The sequence below is a fragment of the Balaenoptera ricei genome, chromosome 2, assembly GCF_028023285.1.
Source record: "Balaenoptera ricei isolate mBalRic1 chromosome 2, mBalRic1.hap2, whole genome shotgun sequence".
Classification (NCBI taxonomy): domain Eukaryota; kingdom Metazoa; phylum Chordata; class Mammalia; order Artiodactyla; family Balaenopteridae; genus Balaenoptera; species Balaenoptera ricei.
Window position 1 is genome coordinate 25,344,926 of NC_082640.1, and position 27,898 is coordinate 25,372,823.

Here is a 27,898-nt window from a genome sequence, read left to right on the forward strand (position 1 = left end):
ATGTTACTCACTGGCAGAATTTAACCTGTGTGATCAAATGTATTTGTGTGAAGAACGGATCACCACGTGTACATGCCTTAGACTGAACATGTATATGTGGGGATGACCCTCAGATGCCATGTGGAGCTTTGCACAGGGTGTGTCCAGGCTTCAGGGTCACAGTCTGCATGACCCAAACCTGAGCATAAACCCTGCATCCTTTGACAGGAGTTTTGGATCCATGTTTTCTGTGATATTTATGAAAGTTTCTCTGACATTTGTCATCTGTTCATATAACTACAGACCCTAATGGTAATTGGTAGGTGTTTTTTCATTTAAGAAGTAAACTGATACTTAGAAAAAGACAGGTCTCTAAATTCCCATGTACATACCCACCAGCAAGAGTCACCAACCTCCCCGAGAAAAGGCAGAACTTCCTGGGTCACCATAAAATGAAGCAAAGATGAGATGAAAAAAGTTCTGGAGATGGATGGCCCAACACGTGAATGTGCTTCATGCCCCTAAACTGTACACTTAAAATGGTTAGAATGGTCATTTTTATGTTATGTACATTTTACCACAACTTAAAGAGTAAATAATAATTTTTTAAGGAGTACAGCAAAGTGGTGGATTTGCCAGCTTTACCCTTTCCTGGCGATTCTGGGAACAAGGTAGCAATGACCTGGGTAGACATAAACTATCTTCGCACGGAGGTGGCACAGGCTTGTGGATTTCAAAGCAGAGCATTCACTCCAGAAAGTATCTTCTGGTATTAGCCGTGCCAGTGGGTAGCCAGAAGCAGCACTGCACCCCCAGGGCAGGAAGAGTTACTTATGGTCAACATTTGTCCTAAGCTCTGGAGATGTTCCAAGGGTCCTACCGGCTGGCCTCTAGCACTCTTATTATTTGTAACAGCACCATTTCTACTACATGGGTTAATAATTTGTTTATGATATGATGAATTTTTGCCTTTTTCCAGCTCATCAGAACAATGTCATTCATGTCTCAGCTTCCATGGTAGACTACAATGGACTCGACATTTTCCACATAAAAATCAGACGTTTCAGCTATGCTTTCCCTATGGGACAACTCCCAGCTCCTCCCGTAGGAAGGAATTTCCCTGACCCATGGTCTGAGTGGCTATTTGTAGGCAGAGACCACAGACCATTGGCCTCAGCAGCTCAGGGGCCCCCTTGAGGGTGGGATGGGCCTGGATCTTAGGCACGCTCACATAAGGGTGACATTTGATTATGGTTGCTTTTAATCTTAGAAAGCTGAAGTGTACACCATACTGAACAGTATTTATAAATAGGTCTCTTTTTTTGTCATGGGCACCAGTGGACCAGGTGACCAGAAGGGAGCTCATCCCAATCTGTGTTGTCTCTGGAAGACAGTCCAAGATGTTTAATAATAAAATTAATGTGGAATTCTTTTCCCATACAGGCCATTATAGAGTACTGAGTAGAGTTCCGTGTGCCATACAGTAGGTCCTTATTAGAAATCTAAAAAAGAGTGGATACATGTATATGTATGACTGATTCACTTTGCTGTACACCTGAAACTAACACAACATTGTAAATCAATTATACTCCAGTAAAAATTTTAAAAATAAAAGAATAAAATTAATGTGGGTAGGGGAACCAGTGGTAGTGAAGGATATTGATAGAAGAACCGGGATATATAATCTGCAAAACTTCTCCAATCCTCCGGCCCCTCTGCTCCCACCTCCACCTGCCACTCCCCCTGCCCCCCCACCCCCGACTGTCCCCTGTAGACTAAAAGGACAGAGGTCAAATTGGGGCTTACCACTTTTTCAAAGGTTGCCAGTCCTCCTTCATGTAAAGTTATTTGAATGTACACATCCTGGAATTCCTGTATACGAATTTAATTACACTACGCTGTAATTAAATACGCTGGTGAGTCAGGATCTTAGAGGTGTTCAACAAAGGCCGTATACAATCATCTATCAGTATTACTTTCGTTTATTGGCAGACGCCAGCGTTTTCATACGCAGATTATAGCCTAGATGGCAAAAGCCATATCTTGAATGAATCAGGAATTCAGTGGCTGATTTTCCTCTCTTTTTCTCCCCACCCCTTAAACTCTGGTCAAGAAATCACCGTACGACTGCAGCAATTTCGACAAAGAATTCTTGAATGAGAAGCCCCGGCTGTCATTTGCAGACAGAGCGCTGATCAACAGCATGGACCAGAACATGTTCCGGAACTTTTCCTTCATGAATCCAGGGATGGAGAAGCTGATATCCTGAACTCGCCTCTCCAGACACACGAAGGGATTTGCCTTCTCTCTGTGAACTGGTTCAAGTGACACTTCTTGGGTTCCTTTTCAACTTGGAAAAGAAAAGAAACACTCAACAGTAAAGGCTGAGCCCTTTGAGCTCCTCACCGACTTTGCATCTGTAGCAGAAACCAGCTCTGCTTCACTAATGACGATGCCCTTTGGATTCTCCCCTGTCATCTCTCACAGCCACTCTTGAAGTTAGGTCCTTCCTCACTGTAGTTATTTACTTGAAGATGGCTCTCCGCACTGTGAAAGATTTGAAAACTTAATTTCACTCTAAGTTATGGCTCTTCACCTGGGCACCAACTGCTGATCAGTGACATACGTGTTGGCTCAAGGAGCAGAGTCCAGACCTCTCAAGACTGAAACTGCACGTTGCCTGGCGTAGCACTGGCGTCCACTCGGCCGCAGACAAGTAACCACTAAACCCATTTTATTCTGTTCACACCTGGGCGAGTGTAAAGGGTAGGGGGTAGGGGAAGCCCTGAATAGGTTCTTATGGGAATTCTTCATAATAAACATAGCTTGTAACTTGAGACTTACAAATTCATTCATTCTGATTTAGCCATGAAATTCACGGGCAAGAGGAAAGTGGGGGGAGTTCGTGTCATCCATGTGCAATGTTTACTAGACCCCTACTCTGGTTATCTTGTCAACGTAGAAATTAAATTTAGAGTCCAATAAAGATAGAGTCATTTTACTCCTGCCAATAGAACCTTTCCATCCATCCATTCTCAGTTGATTTCAGTATCAGTGGCAGTTTCTCATTACCATCCTCACATTAGAACAGGGAAAAAAAAAAAAATGAAGTGCGTAATTCTTCTAGAGAAAAGATAACCCATCCCTTTATTATACCATTACTGGTGATTTGATGACTCCTAAGTCTCTTGAGAGAGACATCCTTCAAGATAAAGACCCATGCATGCGATTTGCAGCGATCTTATTTAATAAGAATTCTAGCTATCCATGTTTAAAATATCTGTGCTGTGTGTATATTTTGATAAAATGTTGTGACTTCATGACAAAGAGGTGGATATGTAAAAATGGAATAAAAAAAAGAAAGAAAGATGCCTCTTCATAGTTTAATTCCCTACTTGCCCCTCCCCCCTGCCCCAAACTTGGTTCTGTTTTGGTTATCAGCAAAATGTAGCTAGCATTGAGTTAATGTTTTAAATTTTGAGAATCATTAAAAATCCCCAACAGGAGAGAAACTCAGATAACCTTTAAGTTATTAGTATTATATTCCTCTTTTCCTTCCCCACAAGATTTCTTTTTTTTTTTTTTTTTTCCCACTCACTTTCCAACATACTTTATTCCAGATTCCCTACACAGCCTTCAAAGGACCTGCAGGATGAGGTCTTTAGCCTCCTACGCTCAACTTTGCTCAACTGGCTTCAGTCATAGTGGTTTCTCCACCACCCTGACACCGTTCTGCCTCAGGGCCTTTGCACTTCCTGCTCCCAGTACTTGGGATGCTCTTCCCCCCCACAAGATTCTTGAAGGAGTGATCTCCAACCCCCGAACTCAGCTCTGCCCTCCAACTTCTCTCCTGACACTGCTTCCCCCAAGGACGCCCTCTTGGCAGTTCATGTGGAATGTTCTAGATCCTCATGGACCCCTCTGCAGCTTTTTATACAAGGAAAGACCCTCTCTTTCATCTCGGCCCCTCGGATGTTCTGACACAGCCCTTTGCTCTTTCATCCCCTCCACCTTTGATTACCGACCCCCCACCCCACCCCCGGCTGGCCCCGTTCCCTCCTTCCCCAAATCACCTCCAAGTCCCCTCTTCCCTGCTTGCTTTCACTTTTCCTTGGTTTTCTCCTCCCACGCCATGCCTTCAAGAACGAGCAGTTCAGACAATCTCAATCCTCATCCCCAGTTCTAGCCTCTCTGCCAGGCTTCACACAGGTTCCACTAACTCATCCTGTTCACTTACGATCTTTATCTCTCTTGTAGTCCCTCATTCTATTAACAGCACCATCGTGGACCTGGTCATCCAGGCTTAGAACCACAGAGTCCTTGTTGACTATCCCTTCCCCCTTTCTAACCTCCCTCTCTCTCTTACCAAATTCTTATGATTCTGCCTCTGCAACTTCTCCAAACTATATACTTATCTCTACTTTCTCTCCTGCTAATCGTGCCTGGATTATTTAATAGCTGATGAACTAGTGTCCCCATCTTAAGTCTCCTCCATTTTAATTCACATATACAACATATAAACTGTAGAGTGTGAATAACTTTTCCTCTACCTCTTAGGTTCAGTACCTGAGGGCCTGTGAATTAAATTAACAAAATACCGATGAGCAAGAGAAGCATGCTTTTATCTACACATGCAACATGCGTACACGTGATGAGGCACTCAAAGGAGTGGTTAGAATTTGGGGTTTAAATAGCTAACTTACCAGAGGAAAGAGAGGAAAAAGAAAAGGCTCCAATGCAAAGAGCAAATAAGGGTTTCAGGAGACAAGAAAGTTTGTGATAATGTTTGTCCACATAGGTATGAGTGGTCTTCCTGTCTTGTTTTCTTCAGGGCCAGAAACTGCCCCAAAATGGAGATTTATGGAAGTAGGTTTACTCTTAGCCTCACTCCTGGGATCACACCCACCCCAAAGAAGGAATTCATGGTGGTCCTTATTTCTCTTAAGTGTCTGCTTTTAGTTAAAGAAAGCTCCAGGAAGGCCTCTCTCTGCATCTATTGAATCTCAAATATCTCTAGCTTAAAATAATTTTTACTATTTATGAAATATAAAAATATTATCTTCAGAAATCAAGGTTATTATCCCACACCCTCATGTTCAAAACGCTGTGTAATCTTCCCTGGCTGAACCCCATCCAGGGCACCCCATCTTGTCCCCAGACAACCTCTCTACCATCGCCTTTCATCTTTGCCTTTCACTCACCTGTGCTCCCACTGATCCGGATTTCTTAGCACTGCCCGTGAACCCCCATCGTTTCCTGCCTCCAGGCCTTCGGGAAGCTAGTTTTTCTGCCTAGAATGCCGCATTTCCACAAGTTCATGTCTTCCCGTCTCCCAAGATCCACTTCAAATATCAAGTCTGCCATGAAATACTCCCGACTTGAGCTGATGTATCTCTCACCTTGTTAAGTTCCCATCCTATTGTATTTCTCTGTGCATTTCCCACAGCACTCACCATTTTTTCATCAAGCTCTACAAGCATCTACTTTGCCCCTCTTTCTAGACTGTAAACCCCTGAGGGCAGACTCTCTAGTTTGTCTCTGTCCTTGCCACGGTTCCTTGGTATATTCGGGCTCAAAATGAGTTGTTGGGCAGGTGAGGAAGTAAATGAATGCACGGTATGATGTTTAAATGGTGGCCCCTCCAGAGGTATGTCCACCTGGCACCTGCGAATATGACCTTATTTGGTAAAGGGGTCTCGGCAGATGTCATTAAGTTAAAGATCTAGAGGTGAGAGCATCCTAGATTTTATGGCTGGACCCTAAATCCAACATCGAGCGTCCTTACAAGAGACAACAGGGAGAAGAGAAGGCCAGGTGAAGACGGAGACCGAGATTGGAGTGAGGTAGCCCAAAGCCCAGGAACACCTGGGGCCACAAGAAGCTGGGAGAGGCCAGGACGGGTCCTCCCCTAGAGCCTGCAGAGGGAGCGTGGTCCTGCCAACACCTTGACTTTGAACTTCTGGCCTCCAAAACTGAGAGAAAATACGTTTCTGTTGTTTTCAAGTCATCCAGCTTCTGGGAATTTACGACAGCAGCCTCGGGAAATTGATACACACTATTCTATGAAGCCAGCGGTGCGCTAGGAGAAGGCGGCAGTGAGCTTTGCGCCATCCTGCCCATCCGGCCGCCACACGTGCACGCGGGCCATCCCACCCCTGCCAGGCCTTCACCACCCTCCTCCCGTGGCCAAACCTCCCACCATCGCCCAGTTTCTTGTCCACGTGAATCCCCCATCGTGGTTCTCTCCATTTTTGTCCTGTCACCTCATTTCCCTCGCCTGCTTCTTCCCTCACCGGCCTTCAATATCCTCTCTGACTGCAGAGCTCACGGTTTTTCCACACACACAGGAAGAAAGCCTCTCTCCGGCTCTTTGTGAGTTGGCAGCTGTTTCTTCCTGCCAGTGGAACACCCACACCGCGGTTTATAAACGTGTCAACATGGTTAAAGAAAACACCCTGTGACACTTGTGAAAGCGCAGGAAGGATGACTATTCAAGGGGGGCCGTGGCGATGGGTATTGCAGTAGGGGGGAGACTGCATGGGAAAGCGGGGGTTTATAGAGAAGGGACGGGGTGCGGGGTGGCGGTGAGGGGCAGGGCAGTGGAGGGAAGATTACTAAGAGGAAACAGCAGCGGGAAGGTGGATTCTGGCTGAACCGACCTATAAGGATTCTTGCTGAAGGCAAGCCAGGTGATCGGACCTCACCTGGGGGTGGGGGGGGGGGGGATGAGGAAACCAATCAGGTGTCCAGAGTGAGGGTTCTGGTTAAACTGACTTAGCAAGATTCTTGCTAAAATTGGACAATGCAGAGACAAACACAGAAGCCCAAAAGTCACGCTTAGTTGAAAAAGAGTTCAGGAAGGCTGAGTAGAGTTTGGTCAAGGAGAGAATCTTTGACAGTATTTAGAACAGAGATCCCAGTTGCAGCATGGCGAGGGCTTTGGGATTACAGCTAGTTAAGCTTTCCTCTTGGTGCCAGAACTACTTCCATACAATCCGGAGAGCTTGTCGTCCTCCCTACTGTGAACACACTGGTTGAAAAAAATCACTTCCTATGATCCCATGTGTAAGCTGAGATGTGCTGGGGCCCTGGGGACACGGGGAGCTGCGGAGAGACTGTGGGTTTGGAAACCAGACAGACCTGAGGTCCAGTCCCAGCTCAGCCATGATAAGCTTTGCAGCATCACTTTCCTTCCTGGATGAGATTTTCTCACCTATAAAATGGAGCCCATTGTCCATTATGAGAATAAGAGATGCTCCAGCACAGTGTGGGGAATTAGTGGATGCTTCCTAATGAGAGTCACTTGATATTTTCAAGTTGATCATGAGCCTGAGGGAAGATTATTTATCTATCTATCTATCTATCTAAATATCTATCCACCCATCCATCATATCTACCTATCTATCTATCAACTATATCTATCTATATCTCTAGCTATTGATATAACTATATCAATATATCGACAGATGATAGATAGATAATGATGGATGGGTAGGTAGGTAGATGGATGGGTAGATAGACAGACAGATAGGTAGTCTAGTGTGTCTTATAAGTCAAATCAGCAACAAGAGGAATAATTCTTGATTGTCTCTGAGAAGTAGCTCAGAAACAGCCTCTCTGACATTAACTGAGAGTGCTGTGTCCAGCCACCTGGGCCTTTACAGTGTGGACAAAAGAAGACTGAGCACCATTAGTGGCAGGGAATTATTTTTTAAATGCACATCTCCTAGTTCACATATGGTCTTCAAGTTCAGAACATCTTCTAGGTAGAGTCAATTTATTTTGTTTCCCATCCTGCTACCTGACAAGAGAAGATTTTTGGAAACAGACTATGTCTGGTCAGAATGATTCCAGCCCTGGCCAGGGTAAGGACAAATACCAATTGAAAACAGGAGGCTAATTCTCCCTGTTGAAAATGAGAGAAGAAACTTCTCCCTCTCCTCTCCCTTTTCTTCCAGAATTTCTTTCTCTGTCTTTCTCAGATGTTATGTTAAACTTTACATACTTTTTTTTTTGGAGGTCTCAACACTCAGGAATGTTTTCTCGGGGACCTGGGAGCCACCTTTTTGAAGCACACACATCAAGGGAGATAGAGCGCCTCTCTCCCGATTCCCTTGGGAGCATAGGAGCCTTACCTCATGGGCACCTGGCTTCGATTTGCAAAACTACCTCCTGTCTTAAATATATGAGTTTTGTTTCTCCTTGGAAATAAAGCCAATGCAGGTGGTGCCCCAACTACCATGAGAAAGTGAGGATGGACTATGTGTGGGAATAGACAATGTAAAGTTGCCTCACGTGAGGACCAGTGATTGTTTCTCTTGAGAACAGGTCTCTCACAGGTTGTGTCTGCTTGGCTACCTAAGGGGGTGAAACTCCTTTCTGTCTTTGCAAACTCTCAGTGGGTTGACTGTGACGCACATCACAGTCTGGTTTAATGCCCCTGCCCTCCCGCAGTAATACAATGGTTTTCTTTCTCTACTACCTTTGTGGAAAGGTTTTCTGGATTGAGGGAAGATTTGGGTTTTTTAAATTATGTTTCTCCAACACCAGCTTCTCCTAGCTCTCAAGAGAAGGAAGGGATTTGGGAAAATACAAGAATTATTTTGACCCCTGCCTTGGTCAGCCCAATTTCTCCTAAAGATAGCCTGGCATAAAACAACTCTATTTAAAGGCACACTTTTGTGCTTCCTTCTAAAACACTGTAATGAGAGCTTAGAAAACCATTCAGTCTATTATTCATTTGACTGCTTTTTTTTCTTTTTTTGCTCCTCAATCAGAAAATCATTCAACAGTGTTTATTGTGCACCTACTATGTGCCTAGAAGTACCTGGCTTGTCTTTTGGGATTCTCCCAAAGAACTTTGTGAATTTTCCTCTCTGCTTCCTATTTCACCTAAGATGTGTGCTACTCAAAACACCAGCCAAAATTTGGTAACTGCAGTTATGAGACGTGACTGGTTTCTTTTAATCCATGAATTTCTCTCCCACAGACTAAAACCTTTTCTCTTAAATGGGGACAGCATTCCTTGAGCATCTCCCTGAATCTGTCTTTAGGGCTAGTCTTGCTGTTTCCTTCCAGAGAGCACCCTTTGCTCTGGGTTCTGACTAAGGCACTTCAAGGCAAGGTGGTGGATTAGTTTGTACTCAGAATCAGCTGTCCTTTTCCTGGAGACAAGATCCCACACTCCTGCAAAGACTGCACACCTGGGGCTGGGCCTTCTGGGGAAAGTAAGCAAATCAATGGACTAGCTGAAGTACACAGAGAACAGAAGTTTCCAGACAGGAAAGTACATTAGAGCCAGATTTGCAGTGCTGTAAACATTTGGATAAAGAGTTTGAAAGTCATTCCATAGGCAAGGTGAAGACACAAATTGTGCCAACGAAGTACAACAAAATCCTCAAAGCCTAACCACCAGAAGCATACATTTCAAATTTTTTAATTAAAAGAAATAAAAGAGTTTCATGCCAACTGGGAAGGGCATTTTCTGGAGCAAAGACCCACTCAGAGTTTTCTACATATAAGATCATATGACCGGAGGAGCTTCAAGTGGGGGGAAGAGTAAGACGTGGAGATCACTTTCCTCCCCACAGATACATCAGAAATACATCTACATGTGGCACAACTCCTACAGAACACCTACTGAACGCTGGCAGAAGACCTCAGACCTCCCAAAAGGCAAGAAACCCCCCACGTACCTGGGTAGGGCAAAAGAAAAAAGAAAAAACAGAGACAAAAGAATAGGGATGGGACCTGCACCAGTGGGAGGGAGCCGTGAAGGAGGAAAGGTTTCCACACACGAGGAAGGCCCTTCGCGGGCAGAGACTGCGGGTGGCGGAGGGGGGAAGCTTCGGAGCCACGGAGGAGAGCACAGCCACAGGGGTGCGGAGGGCAAAGCGGAGAGATTCCTGCACGGAGGATCGGTGCCGAGCAGCACTCAGCAGCCCGAGAGGCTTGTCTGCTCACCCGCCGGGGCGGGCGGGGGCTGGGAGCTGAGGCTCGGACTTTGGTCGGATCGCAGGGAGAGGACTGGGGTTGGCTGCGAGAACACAGCCTGAAGGGGGCTAGTGCGCCACAGCTAGCCAGGAGGGAGTCCGGGAAAAAGTCTGCAGCTGCCAAACAGGCAAGAGACTTTTTCTTGCCTCCTTTGTTTCCTGGTGCGCGGGGAGAGGGGATTAAGAGCGCTGCTTAAAGGAGCTCCAGAGACGGGCGCGAGCCGCGGCTATCAGCACGGACCCCAGAGACGGGCAGGAGACGCTAAGGCTGCTGCTGCAGCCACCAAGAAGCCTGTGTGCGAGCACAGGTCACTCTCCACACTGCCCCTCCCGGGAGCCGGTGCAGCCCGCCACTGCCAGGGTCCCGTGATCCAGGGACAACTTGCCCGGGAGAACACAAGGCGCGCATCAGGCTGGTGCAACGTCACGCCGGCCTCTGCCGCCGCAGGCTCGCCCCGCATCCACGCCCCTCCCTCCCCCTGGCCTGAGTGAGCCAGAGCCCCCGAATCAGCTGCTCCTTTAACCCTGTCCTGTCTGAGCAAAGAACAGACGCCCTCAGGCGACCTACACGCAGAGGCGGGTCCAAATCCAAAGCTGAAACCTGGGAGCTGTGCAAACAAAGAAGAGAAAGGGAAATTTCTCCCAGCAGCCTCAGGAGCAGCGGATTAAAGCTCCACAAACAACTTGATGTACCCTGCATCTGTGGAATACCTGAATAGACAACGAATCATCCCAAGGAGGAGGTGGGATGATTTGAGGAGCTGGACTTTGGGAGCAACGATATATATATTTTTTCCCCTTTTTCTCTTTTTGTGAGTGTGTATGTGTATGCTTCTGTGTGTGATTTTGTCTGTATAGCTTTGCTTTTACCATTTGTCCTAGCATTCTGTCTGTCTGTTTTTTGTTTTTCCTTTTTTTTTTTTTTTAGTATAGTTTTCAGTGCTTGGTATCATTGGTGGATTTGTTTTTTGGTTTGGTTGTTCTCTTCTTTCTTTTTTTATTACTTTTTGCAATTTTTTAAATAGTATTTTTAATCTTAATAACATTTTTATTTTATTTATTTTATCTCCTTCTTTCTTTCTTTTTTTCTCCCTTTTATTCTGAGCTGTGTGGATGACAGGCTCTTGGTGCTCCAGCCAGGCATCAGGGCAGTGCCTCTGAGGTGGGAGAGCCAAGTTCAGGACACTGGTCCACCAGAGACCTCCCAGCTCCACATAATACCAAACGGCGAAAATCTCCCAGAGATCTCCATTTCAACGCCAAGACCCAGCTCCACTCAATGACCAGCAAGCTACAGTGCTGGACACCGTATGCCAAACAACTAGCAAGACAGGAACACAACCACACCCATTAGCAGAGAGGCTGCCTAAAATCATAATAAGGTCACAGACACCCCAAAACACACCACCAGACGTGGACCTGCCCACCAGAAACACAAGATCCAGCCTCATCCACCAGAACACAGGCACTAGTCCCCTCCACCAAGAAGCCTACACAACCCACTGAACCAACCTTAGCCACTGGGGACAGACACCAAAAACAACGGAAACTACGAACCTGCAGCCTGCGAAAAGGAGACCCCAAACACAGTAAGTTAAGCAAAATGAGAAGACAGAAAAACACACAGCAGATGAAGGAGCAAGGTAAAAACCCACCAGACCTAACAAATGAAGAGGAAATAGGCAGTCTACCTGAAAAAGAATTCAGAATAATGATAGTAAACATGATCCAAAATCTTGGAAATAGAATGGAGAAAATAAAAGAAATGTTTAACAAGGACGTAGAAGAACTAAAGAGCAAACAAACAATCCTGAACAACACAATAAATGAAATTAAAAATTCTCTAGAAGGGATCAATAGCAGAATAACTGAGGCAGAAGAACGGATAAGTGACCTGGAAGATAAAATAGTGGAAATAACTACTGCAGAGCAGAATAAAGAAAAAAGAATGAAAAGAATTGAGGACAGTCTCAGAGACCTCTGGGACAATATTAAACTCACCAACATTCGAATTATAGGGGTCCCAGAAGAAGAAGAGAAAAAGAAAGGGACTGAGAAAATATTTGAAGAGATTATAGTTGAAAACGTCCCTAATATGGGTAAGGAAATAGGAAATAGTCAATCAAGTCCAGGAAGCACAGAGAGTCCCATACAGGATAATTCCAAGGAGAAACACACCAAGACACATAGTAATCAAACTATCAAAAATTAAATACAAAGAAAAAATATTAAAAGCAGCAAGGGAAAAACAACAAATAACATACAAGGGAATCCCCATCAGGTTAACAGCTGATCTTTCATAAGAAACTCTGCAAGCCAGAAGGGAGTGGCAGGACATATTTAAAGTGATGAAAGGGGGAAACCTACAACCAAGATTACTCTATCCAGCAAGATCTCATTCAGATTTGATGGAGAAATTAAAACCTTTACAGACAAGCAAAAGCTAAGAGAATTCAGCACCACCAAACCAGCTTTACAACAAATGCTAAAGGAACGTCTCTAGGCAGGAAACATGAGAGAAGGAAAAGACCTACAATAACAAACCCAAAACAATTAAGAAAATGGTAATAGGAACATACATATCAATAACTGCCTTAAATGTAAATGGATTAAATGCTCCAACCAAAAGACATAGACTGGCTGAATGGATACAAAAACAAGACCCGTATATATGCTGTCTACAAGAGACCCACTTCAGACCTACGAACACATACAGACTGAAAGTGAGGGGATGGAAAAAGATATTCCATGCAAATGGAAATCAAAAGAAAGCTGGAGTAGCAATTCTCATATCAGACAAAATAGACTTTAAAACAAAGACTATTACAAGAGACAAAGAAGGACACTACATAATGATCAAGCGATCAATCCAAGAAGATATAACAATTGTAAATATTTATGCACCCAACATAGGAGCACCTCAATACATAAGGCAAATACTAACAGCCATAAAAGGGGAAATCGACAGTAACACAATCACAGTAGGGGACTTTAATACTGCACTTTCACCAATGGACAGATCATCAAAAATGAAAGTAAATAAGGAAACACAAGCTTTAAATGCTACATTAAACAAGATGGACTTAATTGATATTTATAGGACATTCCATCCAAAAACAACAGAATACACATTCTTCTCAAGTGCTTATGGAATATTCTCCAGGATAGATCATATCTTGGGTCACAAATCAAGCCTTGGTAAATTTAAGAAAATTGAAATCATACCAAGTATCTTTTCTGACCACAACACTATGAGACTAGATATCAATTACAGGAAAAAATCTGTAAAAAGTATAAACACACAGAGGCTAAACAATACACTACTTAATAACCAAAAGATCACTGAAGAAATCAAAGAGGAAATCAAAAAATACCTAGAGACAAATGACAATGAAAACATGACGACCCAAAACCTATGGGATGCAGCAAAAGCAGTTCTAAGAGGGAAGTTTATAGCAATACAATCCTACCTTAAGAAACAAGAAACATCTGAAATAAACAACCTAACCTTACACCTAAAGCAATTAGAGAAAGAAGAACAAAAAAAAACCCCAAAGTTAGCAGAAGGAAAGAAATCATAAAGATCAGATCAGAAATAAACAAAAAAGAAATGAAGGAAACAATAGCAAAGATCAATAAAATTAAAGCTGGTTCTTTGAGAAGATCAACAAAATTGATAAACCATTAGCCAGACTCATCAAGAAAAAAAAGGGAAAAGACTCAAATCAATAGAATTAGAAATGAAAAAGGGGAAGTAACAACTGACACTGCAGAAATACAAAGGATCATGAGAGATTACTACAAGCAACTATATGCCAATAAAATGGACAACCTGGAAGAAATGGACAAATTCTTAGATATGCACAACATTCCTAGACAGAACCAGGAAGAAATAGAAAATATGAACAGACCAATCACAAGCACTGAAATTGAAACTGTGATTAAAAATCTTCCAACAAACAAAAGCCCAGGACCAGATGTCTTCACAGGCGAATTCTATCAAACATTTAGAGAAGAGCTAACGCCTATCCTTCTCAAATTCTTCCAAAATATAGCAGAGGGAGGAACACTCCCAAACTCATTCTATGAGGCCACCATCACCCTGATACCAAAACCAGACAAAGCTGTCACAAAGAAAGAAAACTACAGACCAATATCACTGATGAACATAGATGCAAAAATCCTCAATAAAATACTAGCAAACAGAATCCAACAGCACATTAAAAGGATCATACACCATGATCAAGTGGGGTTTATCCCAGAGATGCAAGGATTCTTCAATATACGCAAATCGATCAATGTGATACACCATATTAACAAATTGAAGGAGAAAAACCATATGATCATCTCAATAGATGCAGAGAAAGCTTTTGACAAAAGTCAACACCCATTTATGATAAAAACCCTGCAGAAAGTAGGCATAGAGGGAACTTTCCTCAACATAATAAAGGCCATATATGACAAACCCACAGCCAACATCATCCTCAATGGTGAAAAACTGAAACCATTTCCACTAAGATCAGGAACAAGATAAGGTAGCCCACTCTCACCACTATTATTCAACAAAGTTTTGGAAGTTTTAGCCACAGCAATCAGAGAAGAAAAAGAAATAAAAGGAATCCAAATCAGAAAAGAAGAAGTAAAACTGTCACTGTTTGCAGATGACATGATACTATACATAGAGAATCCTAAAGATGCTACCAGTAAACTACTAGAGCTAATCAATGGATTTGGTAAAGTATCAGGATACAAAATTAATGCACAGAAATCTCTTGCATTCCTATACACTAATGATGAAAAATCTGAAAGTGAAATTAAGAAAACACTCCCATTTACCATTGCAACAAAAAGAATAAAATACCTAGGAATAAACCTACCTAGGGAGACAAAAGACCTGTATGCAGAAAATTATAAGACACTGATGAAAGAAATTAAAGATGATACAAATACATGGAGAGATATGCCATGTTCCTGGATTGGAAGAATCAATACTGTGAAAATGACTCTACTACCCAAAGCAATCTACAGATTCAATGCAATCCCCATCAAACTACCACTGGCATTTTTCACAGAACTAGAACAAAAAATTTCACAATTTGTATGGAAACACAAAAGACCCCAAATAGCCAAAGCAATCTTGAGAAAGAAAAACGGAGCTGGAGGAATCAGGCTCCCTGACTTCAGACTATACTACAAAGCTACGGTAATCAAGACAGTATGGTACTGGCACAAAAACAGAAATATAGATCAATGGAACAGGATAGAAAGCCCAGAGATAAACCCACGCACATATGGTCACCTTATCTTTGATAAAGGAGGCACGAATGTACGATGGAGAAAAGACAGCCTCTTCAATAAGTGGTGCTGGGAAAACTGGACAGCTACATGTAAAAGAAGGAAATTAGAACACTCCTTAACACCATACACAAAAATAAACTCAAAATGGATTAAAGACCTAAATGTAAGGCCAGACACCATCAAACTCTTACAGGAAAACATAGGCAGAACACTCTATGACATAAATCACAACAAGATCCTTTTTGACCCATCTCCTAGAGAAACGGAAATAAATAGAAAAATAAACAAATGGGACCTAATGAACCTTAAAAGCTTTTGCACAGCAAAGGAAACCATAAACAAGATGAAAAGGCAACCCTCAGAATGGGAGAAAATATTTGCAAATGAAGCAACTGACAAAGGATTAATCTCCAAAACATACAAGAAACTCATGCAGCTCAATATCCAAAACACAAACAACCCAATCCAAAAATGGGCAGAAGACCTAAATAGACATTTCTCCAAAGAAGATATACAGATTGCCGACAAACACATGAAAGAATGCTCAACATCATTAATCATTAGAGAAATGCAAATCAAAACTACAATGCGATATCATCTCACACCAGTCAGAATGGCCATCATCAAAAAATCTACAAACAGGGCTTCCCTGGTGGCACAGTGGTTAAGAATCTGCCTGCTAATGCAGGGGACATGGGTTCGAGCCCTGGTCTGGGAAGATCCCACATGCCGCGGAGCAACTAAGCCCATGAGCCACAACTACTGAGCCTGCGCGTCTGGAGCCTGTGCTCTGCAACAAGAGAGGCCACGACAGTGAGAGGCCCACGCACCGCGATGAAGAGTGGCCCCCGCTCGCCACAGCTGGAGAAAGCCCTCGCACAGAAACGAAGACCCAACACAGCTAAAAATAAATAAATAAATAAATAAAAGAATCATCTGGAAAAATAAAATAGTACAAAGAAACGGGTGGAATTAATTTAAATCATATTTAAAAAAAAAAAAGTCTACAAACAATAAATGCTGGAGAGGGTGTGGAGAAAAGGGAACCCTCATACACTGTTGGTGGGAATGTAAATTGATACAGCCACTATGGAGAACAGTATGGAGGTTCCTTTAAAAACTAAAAATAGAACTACCATACGACCCAGCAATCCCACTACTGGGCATATACCCTGAGAAAACCATAATTCAAAAAGAGTCATGTACCACAATGTTCATTGCAGCTGTATTTACAATAGTCAGGACACAGAAGCAACCTAAGTGTCCATCGACAGATGAATGGATAAAGAAGATGTGGCACATATATACAATGGAATATTACTCAGCCATAAAAAGAAACGAAATTGAGATATTTGTAGTGAGGTGGATGGACCTAGAGTCTGTCATACAGAGTGAAGTAAGTCAGAAAGAGAAAAACAAATACCGTATGCTAACACACATATATGGAATCTAAAAAAAAAAAAAGGACATGAAGAACCTTGGGGCAAGACGGGAATAAAGACACAGACCTACTAGAGAATGGACTTGAGGACACAGGGAGGGGGAAGGGTAAGCTGGGACAAAGTGAGAGTGGTAGTGTATATATGGACATTTATACACTACCAAATGTAAAATAGATAGCTAGTGGGAAGCAGTCGCATAGCACAGGGAGTTCAGCTCGGTGCTCTGTGACCAGCTAGAAGGGTGGGATAGGGAGGGTGGGAGGGAGGGAGACGCAAGAGGAAAGAGATATGGGGATATATGTATATGTATAACTGATTCACTTTGTTATAAAGCAGAAACTAACACACCATTGTAAAGCAATTATACTCCAATAAAAATGTTAAAAAATAAATAAATAAAATAAAATAAAAATTAAAAAAAAAAAGATTATACGACCGAGTTGGAGAGCATTAGTAAGATGGAGAACTGAGAGGTCTCAGCCTTTGTACCCCACAAAACAATAATTTAACAACTAGTCATGGAGGAAAATGGCTCTGGGAGGTTCTCAGGGTGCAGTTAAGAAGCTGTAACAACACAGTAGAGGGGAAAAACCAAAGAAGGCCTCATAGAAAGCTATAGAAAGTGTTTAACTGTGTTTCCCATCCTTCAGACAGGTACAGTTCAGCACCAAGAGGAATCACCTCGGCCACAAATTCTCCCTGTGGGGGAAAAGGAGAGCAGGAGGGCCCTAGCAGCCCACTCCACCACTGCAGGGGTGGATAAGGGGTTAATATCCAACGTATGTAAGGAACTCATACAACTCAATCGCCAAAAAACAAACAAAAATAATTTTTAAATGGGCAATGTATCTAAATAGACATTCCCCAAAAGAAGACATACAGATGGCCAACAGGTACGTGAAAAGATGCTCAATGTCACTCATCATCAGGGAAATGCAAATCAAAACCACAATGAGATACCACCTCACACCTGTGAGAAGGGCTATTATCAAAAAGACAAGAAATAAATGTTGGCGAGGACGTGGAGAAAAGGTAGCCCTTGTACACTGTTGGTGGGAATGTAAATTGGTGCAACCTCTATGGAAAACAGTATGGGGGTTCCTCAAAAAATTAAAAATAGAACTACCCTGTGATCCAGCAATTCCACTTCTGGGTATATAACCAAAGGAAATGAAATCAGAATCTTGAAGAGATATTTGAACTCCTGTGTTCATTGCAGCATTGTTGATGATGGCCTAGATATGGAAGCAACCTAAATGCCCATAGTGGATGAAGAAAGTATGGTGTAAATATATAAGGGATGTTAGTCAACCTTAAAAAATGAAATCCTATCATTTGAGACAACAAGGATGAAGCTGGAGGACATTATGATAAGTGAAATAAGCCAGACAAAGACAAATACTCCATGGTCTCACTTAGCTGTGGAATCTAAAATAGTCAAAACTCATAGAAGCAGAGAGTAGCATGGTTGCCAGGGGCTGGGGTGGGGGGCGGGGAATGGGGAGATACAGATCAAGGGGTACAGAGTTGCAGGTATGCAAGATGAATACACTCTGGAAATCTAATGTACAGCAATGCGACTACAGTTAACAATACCATATTGTACACCTGAAATTTGCCAAGACAGTAGATCTTAAGTGTTCTCGCCACAAAAAAAGAATGAGGAAATGGATGTTAATTAGCTCAACTGGTGATAATTTCACAAGGTATATGTGTATCAAAACATCAAGTTGTACACGCAAGAGATATACAATATTTCTCAATTATATCTCAATAAAGCTGGGGGAAATTTTTTTATCTGAAAAAAAGAACTCAAAATATAATTACAATAACCTCTATATATTAAACTAGCCTTATACATGTTTCATACGGTTGCTTATTTTGTGTGAGCGAGTTTTATTTAATGAATGAAGGAGCACATGCATCTCCTAAAGTCTTTGCACCAGCAGGTCCCTGAGGCACCAGTGCTAGAAAGGTCGAGTCACCTTTTACTGATGGAAGAGGCTAAGACCAAGAAGATGGAGTGACACCTGGGCTTATACCCAGACAATATCATAATTCGAAGAGATACGTGCACCCCTATGTTCACAGCAGCACTATTTACAAGAGCCAACACATGGAAGCAAACTAAATGTCCATCGATGGAGGAATGGATAAAGAAGATGTGGTGTATATATATATACAATGGAATATTACTCAGCCATAGAAAGAACAAAATAATGCTATTTCCAGTGACATGGATGGACCCAGAGATTGTCATATGGGAAAAGAATCTAAAAAAGAGTGGATATATGTATATGTATAACTGATTCACTTTGCTGTACAGCAGAAAATAACACATCGTAAATCAACTATACTTCAATAAAAATTAATTTTAAAATTCATATATACGTATATAGTCTATAGCAGTGTATCATGGTCTCATTTTTAAATGAGATGAAAGTATTTTACTAATTTTATACAGATTCTAATTTCCAGCTTTGATCACTGAGCTTCACTTCTTCTCTGGGTCTTCCATCACTTTCCCCAAAAGAAAGACATGAAGGCAAGTGGCCCCGGTCTCCTGAAATAATAAAGGTAATGCTCCTTTAAGTTTCTAACCTGGAAGATGCTTAACTTCCAAACCCCTCAGTTTGCATTTGAGGAAGTAGAAGCTTCTGAGGAGAAGTGGCTCCTCTGAAGTCACAGCTGGAGAGTGACGGAGGGGGAAACCCACTCCTGAGCTCCTCCTAATGGGTCTTCATGACTCAATTCATTGCTTCCTTGACAACTAAGAGCAAGTTAAGGATTCCAAACGTTCCATAACAGAGCTTTGCCCTAGAAATGGGAAGCTGAATAAAGAACCAACACCTATCAAACTCCTTTTGTGCCAGAAGGAGGTAGGTACACTCAACAACCCCACCAGCTAGGTGTTATGCTTCCATCTCACTGCCCCAATTTACAGCTCAAAGTCACACCGCTAGCAATCAGCCAAGGTAGAACGTGAACCCAGGTCTTTCTAATTCCAAAGCTCCAACTTTTACCCTGACAATGTGCTTTTCCCAATTCTCTCTCTTTTGCAGCTGAACTGTACATATTCCTTCTTTTTTGTTTTAATATCTTTAATTGAAATTTAGTTGATTTACAACATTGTGTTAATTACTGTTGTACAGCAAACTAATTCAGTTACACATATATATACATTTTTTAAAATATTCTTCTGCATTATGGTTTATCACAGGATACTGAATATAGTTCCCTGTGCTATACAGCAGTACCTTGTTGTTTATCCATTCTATATACAATAGTTTACATCTGCTAATCCCAAACTCCCACTCCATCCCTCCCCCACTCCCCCTTGGCAACCACCGCTCTGTTCTCTATGTCTGTGAGTCTGTTTCTGTTTCGTAGATAAGTTCATTTGTGTCATATTTTAGATTCCACATATAAGTGATATCATATGGTATTTGTCTTTCTCTTTCTGGCTTACTTCACTTGATACGATAATCTCTAGTTGCATCCATGTTGCTGCAAATGGCATTATTTTGCTCTTTTTTCTGGCTGAGTAGTAAACATATTCTTTCCACGTGGAGGCATTTCCCCTCTGCCTCCATGCTACACCATCGATATTCCTTTCCTGAACCTACGTCCCACCTTCTCAGCCCATCGTACCTTCACAGCACATGGGAGAGCCATCCTTACTGCCCTCGGCGACTTACCCAGATCTCTTGACACTTGGCACTTATTCAGCAAAAAACCTAGACACATGTGCCCTGTTCAGCAAGCAGTCAGAGCCTGGCTTAGCTGTTCCCTTCTGGCTTAAAAAGAAAAAGACATCTGTTTCAGAGTCACTGTATTTCTTTTGAGCTCAAGTCCAGCATGAGATCAGAAGCTTATTTCTTTTAAAGCTTTTATACCTTTATCAGAATTCAACTCCTTGAGCTATATATTGGCTAATCCCTTTAAAAGTTTTCAGAGTCAAAGGGGACACAGAAAAACACTTGTGATTGACACTTGCTCCAAAGGTTCAACAAGGTAGCCGCCACGGTCCTTTGGCTCCTGCAACAACTGGAATTAAGAAAAAGAAGTCCCGGGACTTCCCTGACGGTCCAGTGGTTAAGACTCTGCGCTTCCACTGCAGGGGGCACAGGTTCGATCCCCGATTGGGGAACTAAGATGCCTCATGCCACATGGTGCGGCCAGAAAAAAAAAGAAAAAGAAGTCCCACATAGAGAAGAGACTGGTGGTTGCCAAGGGAGGGGGGTGGGTGGGAGAGTGATGGATTGGGAGTTTGGGATTAGCAGATGCAAACTGGTATATACAGGATGGATAAACAACAAGGTCCTCCTGTATAGCACAGGGAACTATATTCAATACCCTGTGAAAAAGAATGTATATATATGTATAAGTGAGTCACTTTGCTGTACAGAAGTAATTAACACATTGTAAATCAACTATACTTCAATTTTTAAAATAGTAAAATTTTTTTAAAAAAGAAAAAGAAGTCCCAGATATCTAAAACTATTGTCAGGGGACTGTGTTGGCACAGGGTCTTGTAGGAAAGAGTGCAGACGGATGACTTAAAATACTCTCTTTTGAAAAGCCAAATGGCCTGGTTTGAGTGGCACATGTGGTCGGGCTGTGGGAACACCTCCATCTGTGCTTTGTAAATGCGTTTAGCCTCCTGGCCTTCCCTGTAAATGCACAAATTGAACTCTGAGCAGTGGGAAGAGGTGCTGCCCAGGTGTCTCCCAGCTCCAGGGGAACCATCTGCTTCCCTATGAAATATGCGGGGACTTGTCCTGGTCTCCAAACGTGCTCCAGGCAGGAGGGAAGTACCAGCTACTCCCACTAAAACAAAAAACTCAACAATACAACCATCAATACACTGTCAGAGCCAACTCTCCAGGGGCAGAACTGATCAATAACACTGTTAAACGTTCTTTGAAAGCTAGTTTTGCTGTTGTTCACTTTTACCCGATCGCATGCCCACAGATGGCTCCGGGCAGCAACTGAGCCTAATAAGACAGTCCCCCTTTTTATGTGTCTTTTGGGGTTTTTGCACCTAAGCTTATCTATTACAGAGGGGAGCGCATTACCTAGTGTGGGGTTGGTGCTAAGTCGATAATTACCCATAAGTCCACAAGGGCTGTTTGGCAAACTGGCATCCATTCTGGTTGGCTGGTGCCCATGCTATCAGGGTATTTAGATATTTTGAACCTCAATCCCAAATGTGGGTAAATGGGATGGAGAAATGATACCTACTTGGCAATAAAGACCTGTACGTTCCCTTTCTTCCACCATTAAAATTCAGCATCTAACGAACCATGTAAAAGTAGATTACATAGCTGTTTTTAAAAACGAGCATAGAACCAGCAGTCCTGTAATTACTAATCCTGTTTTGAATCTACTCTACCATTCTCCTCCAAAACCACTGTGCTATGCCACTCAGAGGGTACACCACTGCCCTGCCAAACACAGGCCACGTCAAAAGGGCGACACATGGAATCAAGAAACTGCTTACACGTATACCAGTAGAAGAGGAAGTCAATGTCATTATCTTGGCTGTTATAAAAATATTTCATATGACTCTGCCCCATTTCTTGTTATAAAAATTTGTGCATCACAACAATAAAAACCAATGCCACCAAATTATCCATTACAAGTGTGGGGTGGAGAGTCTATACATTGTTTTCACTCAGATTTTTCCCACCAGAAGTCCACCACCCAATTTCTCTAGATATTATTTTTTTTCACTTTTAAATTATCTTTATTCCATTTTATTTTTTTTAACATCTTTATTGGAGTCTAGATATTATTATACCACTATTTCTTTCACCAATCAAGTCTCTATTTCCTGCCAATTATGTTGTCTTAAAATGTGAAGTACATCTAGATACATGGTAGGATTTTGTGATACAAGATGTGTTTCCCATGATTCTTAGTTGCTACCCTAACTCATCATGCAACTGTAAATTCTTCTGACACTCTATTTAAAATAAGGTCCAGGATAGACCTAGAGACTGTCATACAGAGTGAAGTAAGTCAGAAAAACAAATATCGTATATTAATGTATATATGTGGAATCTAGAAAAATGGTACAGATGAACCTATCTGCAAAGCAGAAATAGAGACACAGTTGTAGAGAACAAACGTATGGACACCAAGGGGGGAGGGAGAGGGTGGGATGAATTGGAAGATTGGGATTGACATATATACACTACTATGTATAAAATACATAACTAATGAGAACCTGCTGTATAGCACAGGGAGCTCTACTCAATGCTCTGCGGTGACCTAAATGGGAAGGAAATCCAAAAAAGAGGGGATATATGTATACGTATAGCTGATTCACTTCACTGTACAGCAGAAACTAACACAACATTGTAAAGCAACTATATCCCCCCAAAAAAAACATTAAAAAAATAAAGTCCAGCATCTTACATTTCTAAATCAGATCAGTCTTGAATATGATGAAACAAAGAAGGAAATAAACTTAATTAAAAGTGAAATAACTTGCCAAGACAGTGGCAGACCATCAAATTGGAGGAAATGAGGAAGTCTCCAGGGATCAATTATTTATTTACGGTTTCATTTCAGAATAGTAAAGAGGACATTGAAGACATCTGTTTATCCCTGGCTTGGACGCTTCTGCCCCCTCCTCGGCCAGGAAGGTGGAGTGAGGTGGGAAACTGTGTGAAATCTGTCTGAGCTTGGGCGGGGGAAAAAATAAGTAGAGAAAGCCGTGTTAATTTTGCAGTGGGGGTCAAAACCTAAAAAAGTGTTTAGCATGAAAGAAAAACCAGGTAAAGTCAGTGTCTCAAGCTTCAAATTAACCTACAGTGGAGCTTCGCTGTTGGCTTGCTTGCTTTTTTATTTTTTTCATTTTTGGTACCACAATGACCTACATAAAGAGTAATCTACAAATGCACATGAAACTGAACTGTTGCAGATACGAAAAGCCTGATGAGGAAAGTAAAATATTGTAGTGGTCCAAGGGGCTAGGGATGCGTGTTACCTTAAGGCAATAATAAAAGCAGGTTGGGCTTCCCTGGTGGCGCAGTGGTTGGGAATCTGCCTGCTCATGCAGGGGACACGGGTTCGAGCCCTGGTCTGGGAGGATCCCACATGCCGCGGAGCAGCTGGGCCCGTGAGCCACAATTACTGAGCCTGCGCGTCTGGAGCCTGTGCTCCGCAACAAGAGAGGCCGCGATAGTGAGAGGCCCGCGCACCGCGATGAGGAGTGGCCCCCGCTTGCCGCAACTGAAGGAAGCCCTCGCACAGAAACGAAGACACAACACAGCCAAATAAATAAATAAATAAATAAATTATAATTAAAGGTGCTAATAATTAAAAAAAAACTACATATGCATTTATCTTTAAAAAAAATAAAAATAAAAAAATAAAAGCAGGTTGACAGTCTGACAGGTGTGCTGTGAAATTATCATGACCACATTGAGGCTATTGTGGTATTTTTTTTAAAAAATAGACACTGCTGTAAGGAACACTGAGAGCCGCATCTAACAAGGTAAAAATAGGTGCCTATCCTCAGATGCACTGATTCAGACACTGGGGTGCTTTGTTCTGAAAATCATATTGACTACAGATCTCTAGATTACGGAAAGGCAGCACTGCTCCTTCCCTGACTCCTGACGAAAAGCTCGCAGACGTTTACCAAACGCACCCACTTGAAGGAGGAAGAGGGTGGGCGAGGCCTGCAGGGAACAGCTGAGGGAAGGCAAGGGCTGCAGACAGAGGATGGGAAGCGTTCGGGTCATTTGTTCTGAAATGGCTCTGCCGCTGGTTCACTGTGAAACTCTGAACAAGTCATTTAGTCTCTGGGGGCCACAAAGTAAGGAGGGGTCAGCAAAGATGGTATCTCGGGGCCCTTTTAGCCTGAGCATTTTCTGGTTCTAATCTGAATCAAAGTCCAGAGCAGCTGCAAAGTTTGGTGAGCAATACTTTCCACACACACAGGCCCTCGCCGATTCCACACTTCGCAGACCCGAGGGCACCTGCGGGCCCCCTCTTTCCCCTCTCAGCACCCCTCTTCCTCGTCCTGGGCCCCTACACACCCCTCACACAGGCACCCAGTGTTCTCATGCTGCCCCGAGACCCCAGCAGGACCCCTAGCAGGAGATACTCCTGAGAGCTGGCTCTTGGAAATAATGACATCCAAATCTGCATTCCTCTCCGCAGTGCCCAAAATCATGTTTAATTCGTAATCAGCTTTTAATAAGTGGTGCCTATGTGAATCTGTTGGATGATTAACAATATTAATATTAGCTTCCTATTTTAGAGTGTACCAAGTACTTATGTGTCAAACTCTATTCTTACAGGGGCCTTCTGAAATTTGATTATGAATGTACCTATTTAATAGGTGAGGAAGCTGAAACTCAGGGACACAGAAAGTCACCAAGGGGAGACCTGGACCCAGATCTCTCAGCATCAGATCCTGCTTCGTTCCAGACTATCTACAGCATCCCTGGTGCATCTACCCAACAGTGCTAGAAAGACTTTTACACTGACTCAGGTTCACACCTGGCCTTACCTGTCCCATCTCTAGGGAAATCAGCACAGGGAGACGGTCTCATGGAAGCCTGGCCCTCTCACCACCACCCCCAATTCTCTCCCACACTGTACTTCTGCCTGGACTCAATCTTGCCAATAGAAATGAGAGCCTTTCCTCGGGCCCCAGTCGAAGGTATTGGGAAAAGAGAGATCGGGGTTTCGTTTAGGAAGATGTGAACTCAGAGTTTGGCTGTTCTGATGGACCCTTCACTGTACGTGCAGACAAATGAGAAGGCATGAGTACTTCCCAGGCACAAGATGTGGGCCATTAAGGGTTGTTTTTTTTTTAAGTGTGGAAAGTTTTATTAACATTCAGTTGAAAAAGCTTTACACCTGTGGTACACCAAGAGAAACGGTTCTTAAAGAAGTGACTCTTTCAGGTTTGGTCCTTGGTTTTAGAAGTTGTGGAGCTGTGGTATTTTTTGTTAAGTGCTTTAAGAATCTTGGTCCAGGGCTGGTGATGTAGTGCCAGTTTCTGAAGTCGCTTGTTAGCAAGGCCACCTGGCGCAGCTGCTCTGCTGGGGCTTTGCCCACCGAAGCTTAGGGGTGGAAGGAACAGCCAGACACAGCCAGCAAGAAGAGAGGTGCCTTTGCACATGTCCAAAAGGTACAGACACAGATCTCAGCATTCAGAGCGTCTGTCTTCGGCTGACTCACCAAAGACCCTCATGAGAAGAAGCAACAGCTCTCATCACCTACCAGGCCCAGAAAATGCCAGAATCCATTCAAACAGTCCAAGACAAGGAAGATTTCTCCGGCCAGTTCTTCCTCTTTACCTCTCCTCTCCTGCCTTGGGAGAGAGGGCAGTGGGCAGAAACCACGGTTACCGAGCCGGAAGAGAAGACTAGAGCCTGCGGAAGTGAGGAACCCTGAAGAGGAAGCCTGTCTGTTTCTCTCCTTCTCACCCAAGCAGCCAGCACGCAGCCCATCTGAACCAGAGCGGGGAGAAGACTTACTCTGAATGGATTTTTGGATTATTCCAGTGCAACGCACATTTAAGTTGCTGAAATGAGACTTGAGGGGAAGACTAGAAGTGACAGGAGGACATATTCAATCATCTAAAAATAAACGGAAAAGTCACAGGACCTATGAGATTTCAGAGGCTGGAAGAATTAGCCCCACAGAGCAGGTCTGAATGGACAGTAGGTAAAAAAATAATAAGCATTTTTGTTTGGTTTTGTTGTACCCAGGAGTTCTGCTTGTTTACACACAAACATGTATTGGAGCCAAGATTATGTTGCACTTGGTGCCACAGCATTCATGAGAGATTTCGGATGCATCAGTCACCTGCCTTATATCACTGACCCTGCCACCCTGGCAGGTGCTTGATAAATATTTGTTGAATGAATGCACGCATTGGACTGTGGGTAAGAAACCCAACTATGACCATCCATCAGTGCGTGGGGCTGATTGATAAGAAGGCCTCATGGGAAGTATTTTGTCCAACAGTGATTGATGAAAATATGGTATCAGATTCTCTGTCTTGGGGCATTTTAGGAAGAGGCAAAAACAAGTTGACCAAGAGAGACGGCATCAAACCAGAGGCCATGAGGCAGCAAAAGGGATGAATAGCGGAAGCCAGGAGGCAGAGAAGAGCCGAAGAATCAGTGATGGGGTACGTAGTCTGTCACTATCACCAGGAACCGCTAGAGTAGTGACCAAGAGCTAAGCAGTCCTGGGGGTACCTAGAGTCGCTCTAACATCCTGGAGTTTCCGAGGGGTCCACAGGCTGCTGGGAGTTTTGTAGGCAACCCTGAAGTCAGCGCTGTGTCGGTCCTCTAACTCACAGAACTCACTCGAATTCACTCAGGGAGCCATCCTGACAGAGGTGGGAGCCCCCCGATCAGAAGTAGGGCCCAGGAACTTAAGTCTCCTGGATGCAGCCTTTCTTGCAATGATGCTGTCCAATCTCCATGAAGGTTGGCAATGAGGCAGAATCCTGGCTGCCTTGTTTCTCCGTGGATCCCCCAAAGCCCTGAGCCCAAAGAGTCTTGAGTGTGTCTGTGTGTGTGTGTGTGTGTGTGTGAGAGAGAAAGAGAGAGAGATAGAGAAATTAACTAAATCATTACAAAATATACCACACAGCTATTGGCATCAGACTGGTTGACTCACTGTTCCCTGCATACCTGATGTGTATTCCTGTCCCGGAACTTTGACTCATGTTCTCCTACCAGCCTGAAAGGCCCTCCCATATCTTGTAAACAACCCCAAAACCAACCAACCAATCCCCCCAAGGCCCAGCTGAACCTCCAACCTCCTGCGTGAGGCCTTCGTGGCCGGGTCAGGAGACCCTGCTCAGGGATGCTTCCCTCCACATCCTGTCTTTTAAAATACAGGTGTTCAGGCTTCCCTGGTGGTGCAGTGGTTAAGAATCCGCCTGCCAATGCAGGGGGCACGGGTTCAAGCCCTGGTCCGGGAAGATCCCTCATGCCACAGAGCAACTAAGCCAGTGAGCCACAACGGCTGAGCCTGCACTCTAGAGCCCGCAAACCACAACTACTGAAGCCCACGCGCCTAGAGCCTGTGCTCCGCAACAAGAGAAGCCACCGCAATGAGAAGCCTGCGCACCACAACGAAGAGCAGCCCCCGCTCGCTGCAACTAGAGAAAGCCCGCGCGCAGCAACGAAGACCCAATGC

At 43.3% G+C, this 27,898-nt stretch overlaps 1 protein-coding gene and 1 long non-coding RNA gene across 4 annotated transcripts in view; one reads left to right on the plus strand and one right to left on the minus strand.

Annotated features, from left to right (window-relative positions):
* The window catches only part of PRKCQ (protein kinase C theta), a 154,265-nt gene extending 151,449 nt beyond the window's left edge, over window positions 1-2,816 (plus strand). For all 3 annotated transcript variants that reach the window (XM_059912138.1, XM_059912136.1, XM_059912137.1), the window contains exon 18: window positions 2,093-2,816. In XM_059912138.1, the coding sequence (XP_059768121.1) occupies window positions 2,093-2,248 (156 nt within the window). In that variant the 3' untranslated portion in view covers window positions 2,249-2,816. The remainder of the gene's footprint in view (window positions 1-2,092) is intronic.
* Window positions 1-27,898, minus strand: part of LOC132358841 (uncharacterized) — a 234,637-nt gene that overhangs the window by 71,509 nt on the left and 135,230 nt on the right. The gene's annotated exons all lie outside the window — the stretch shown is intronic.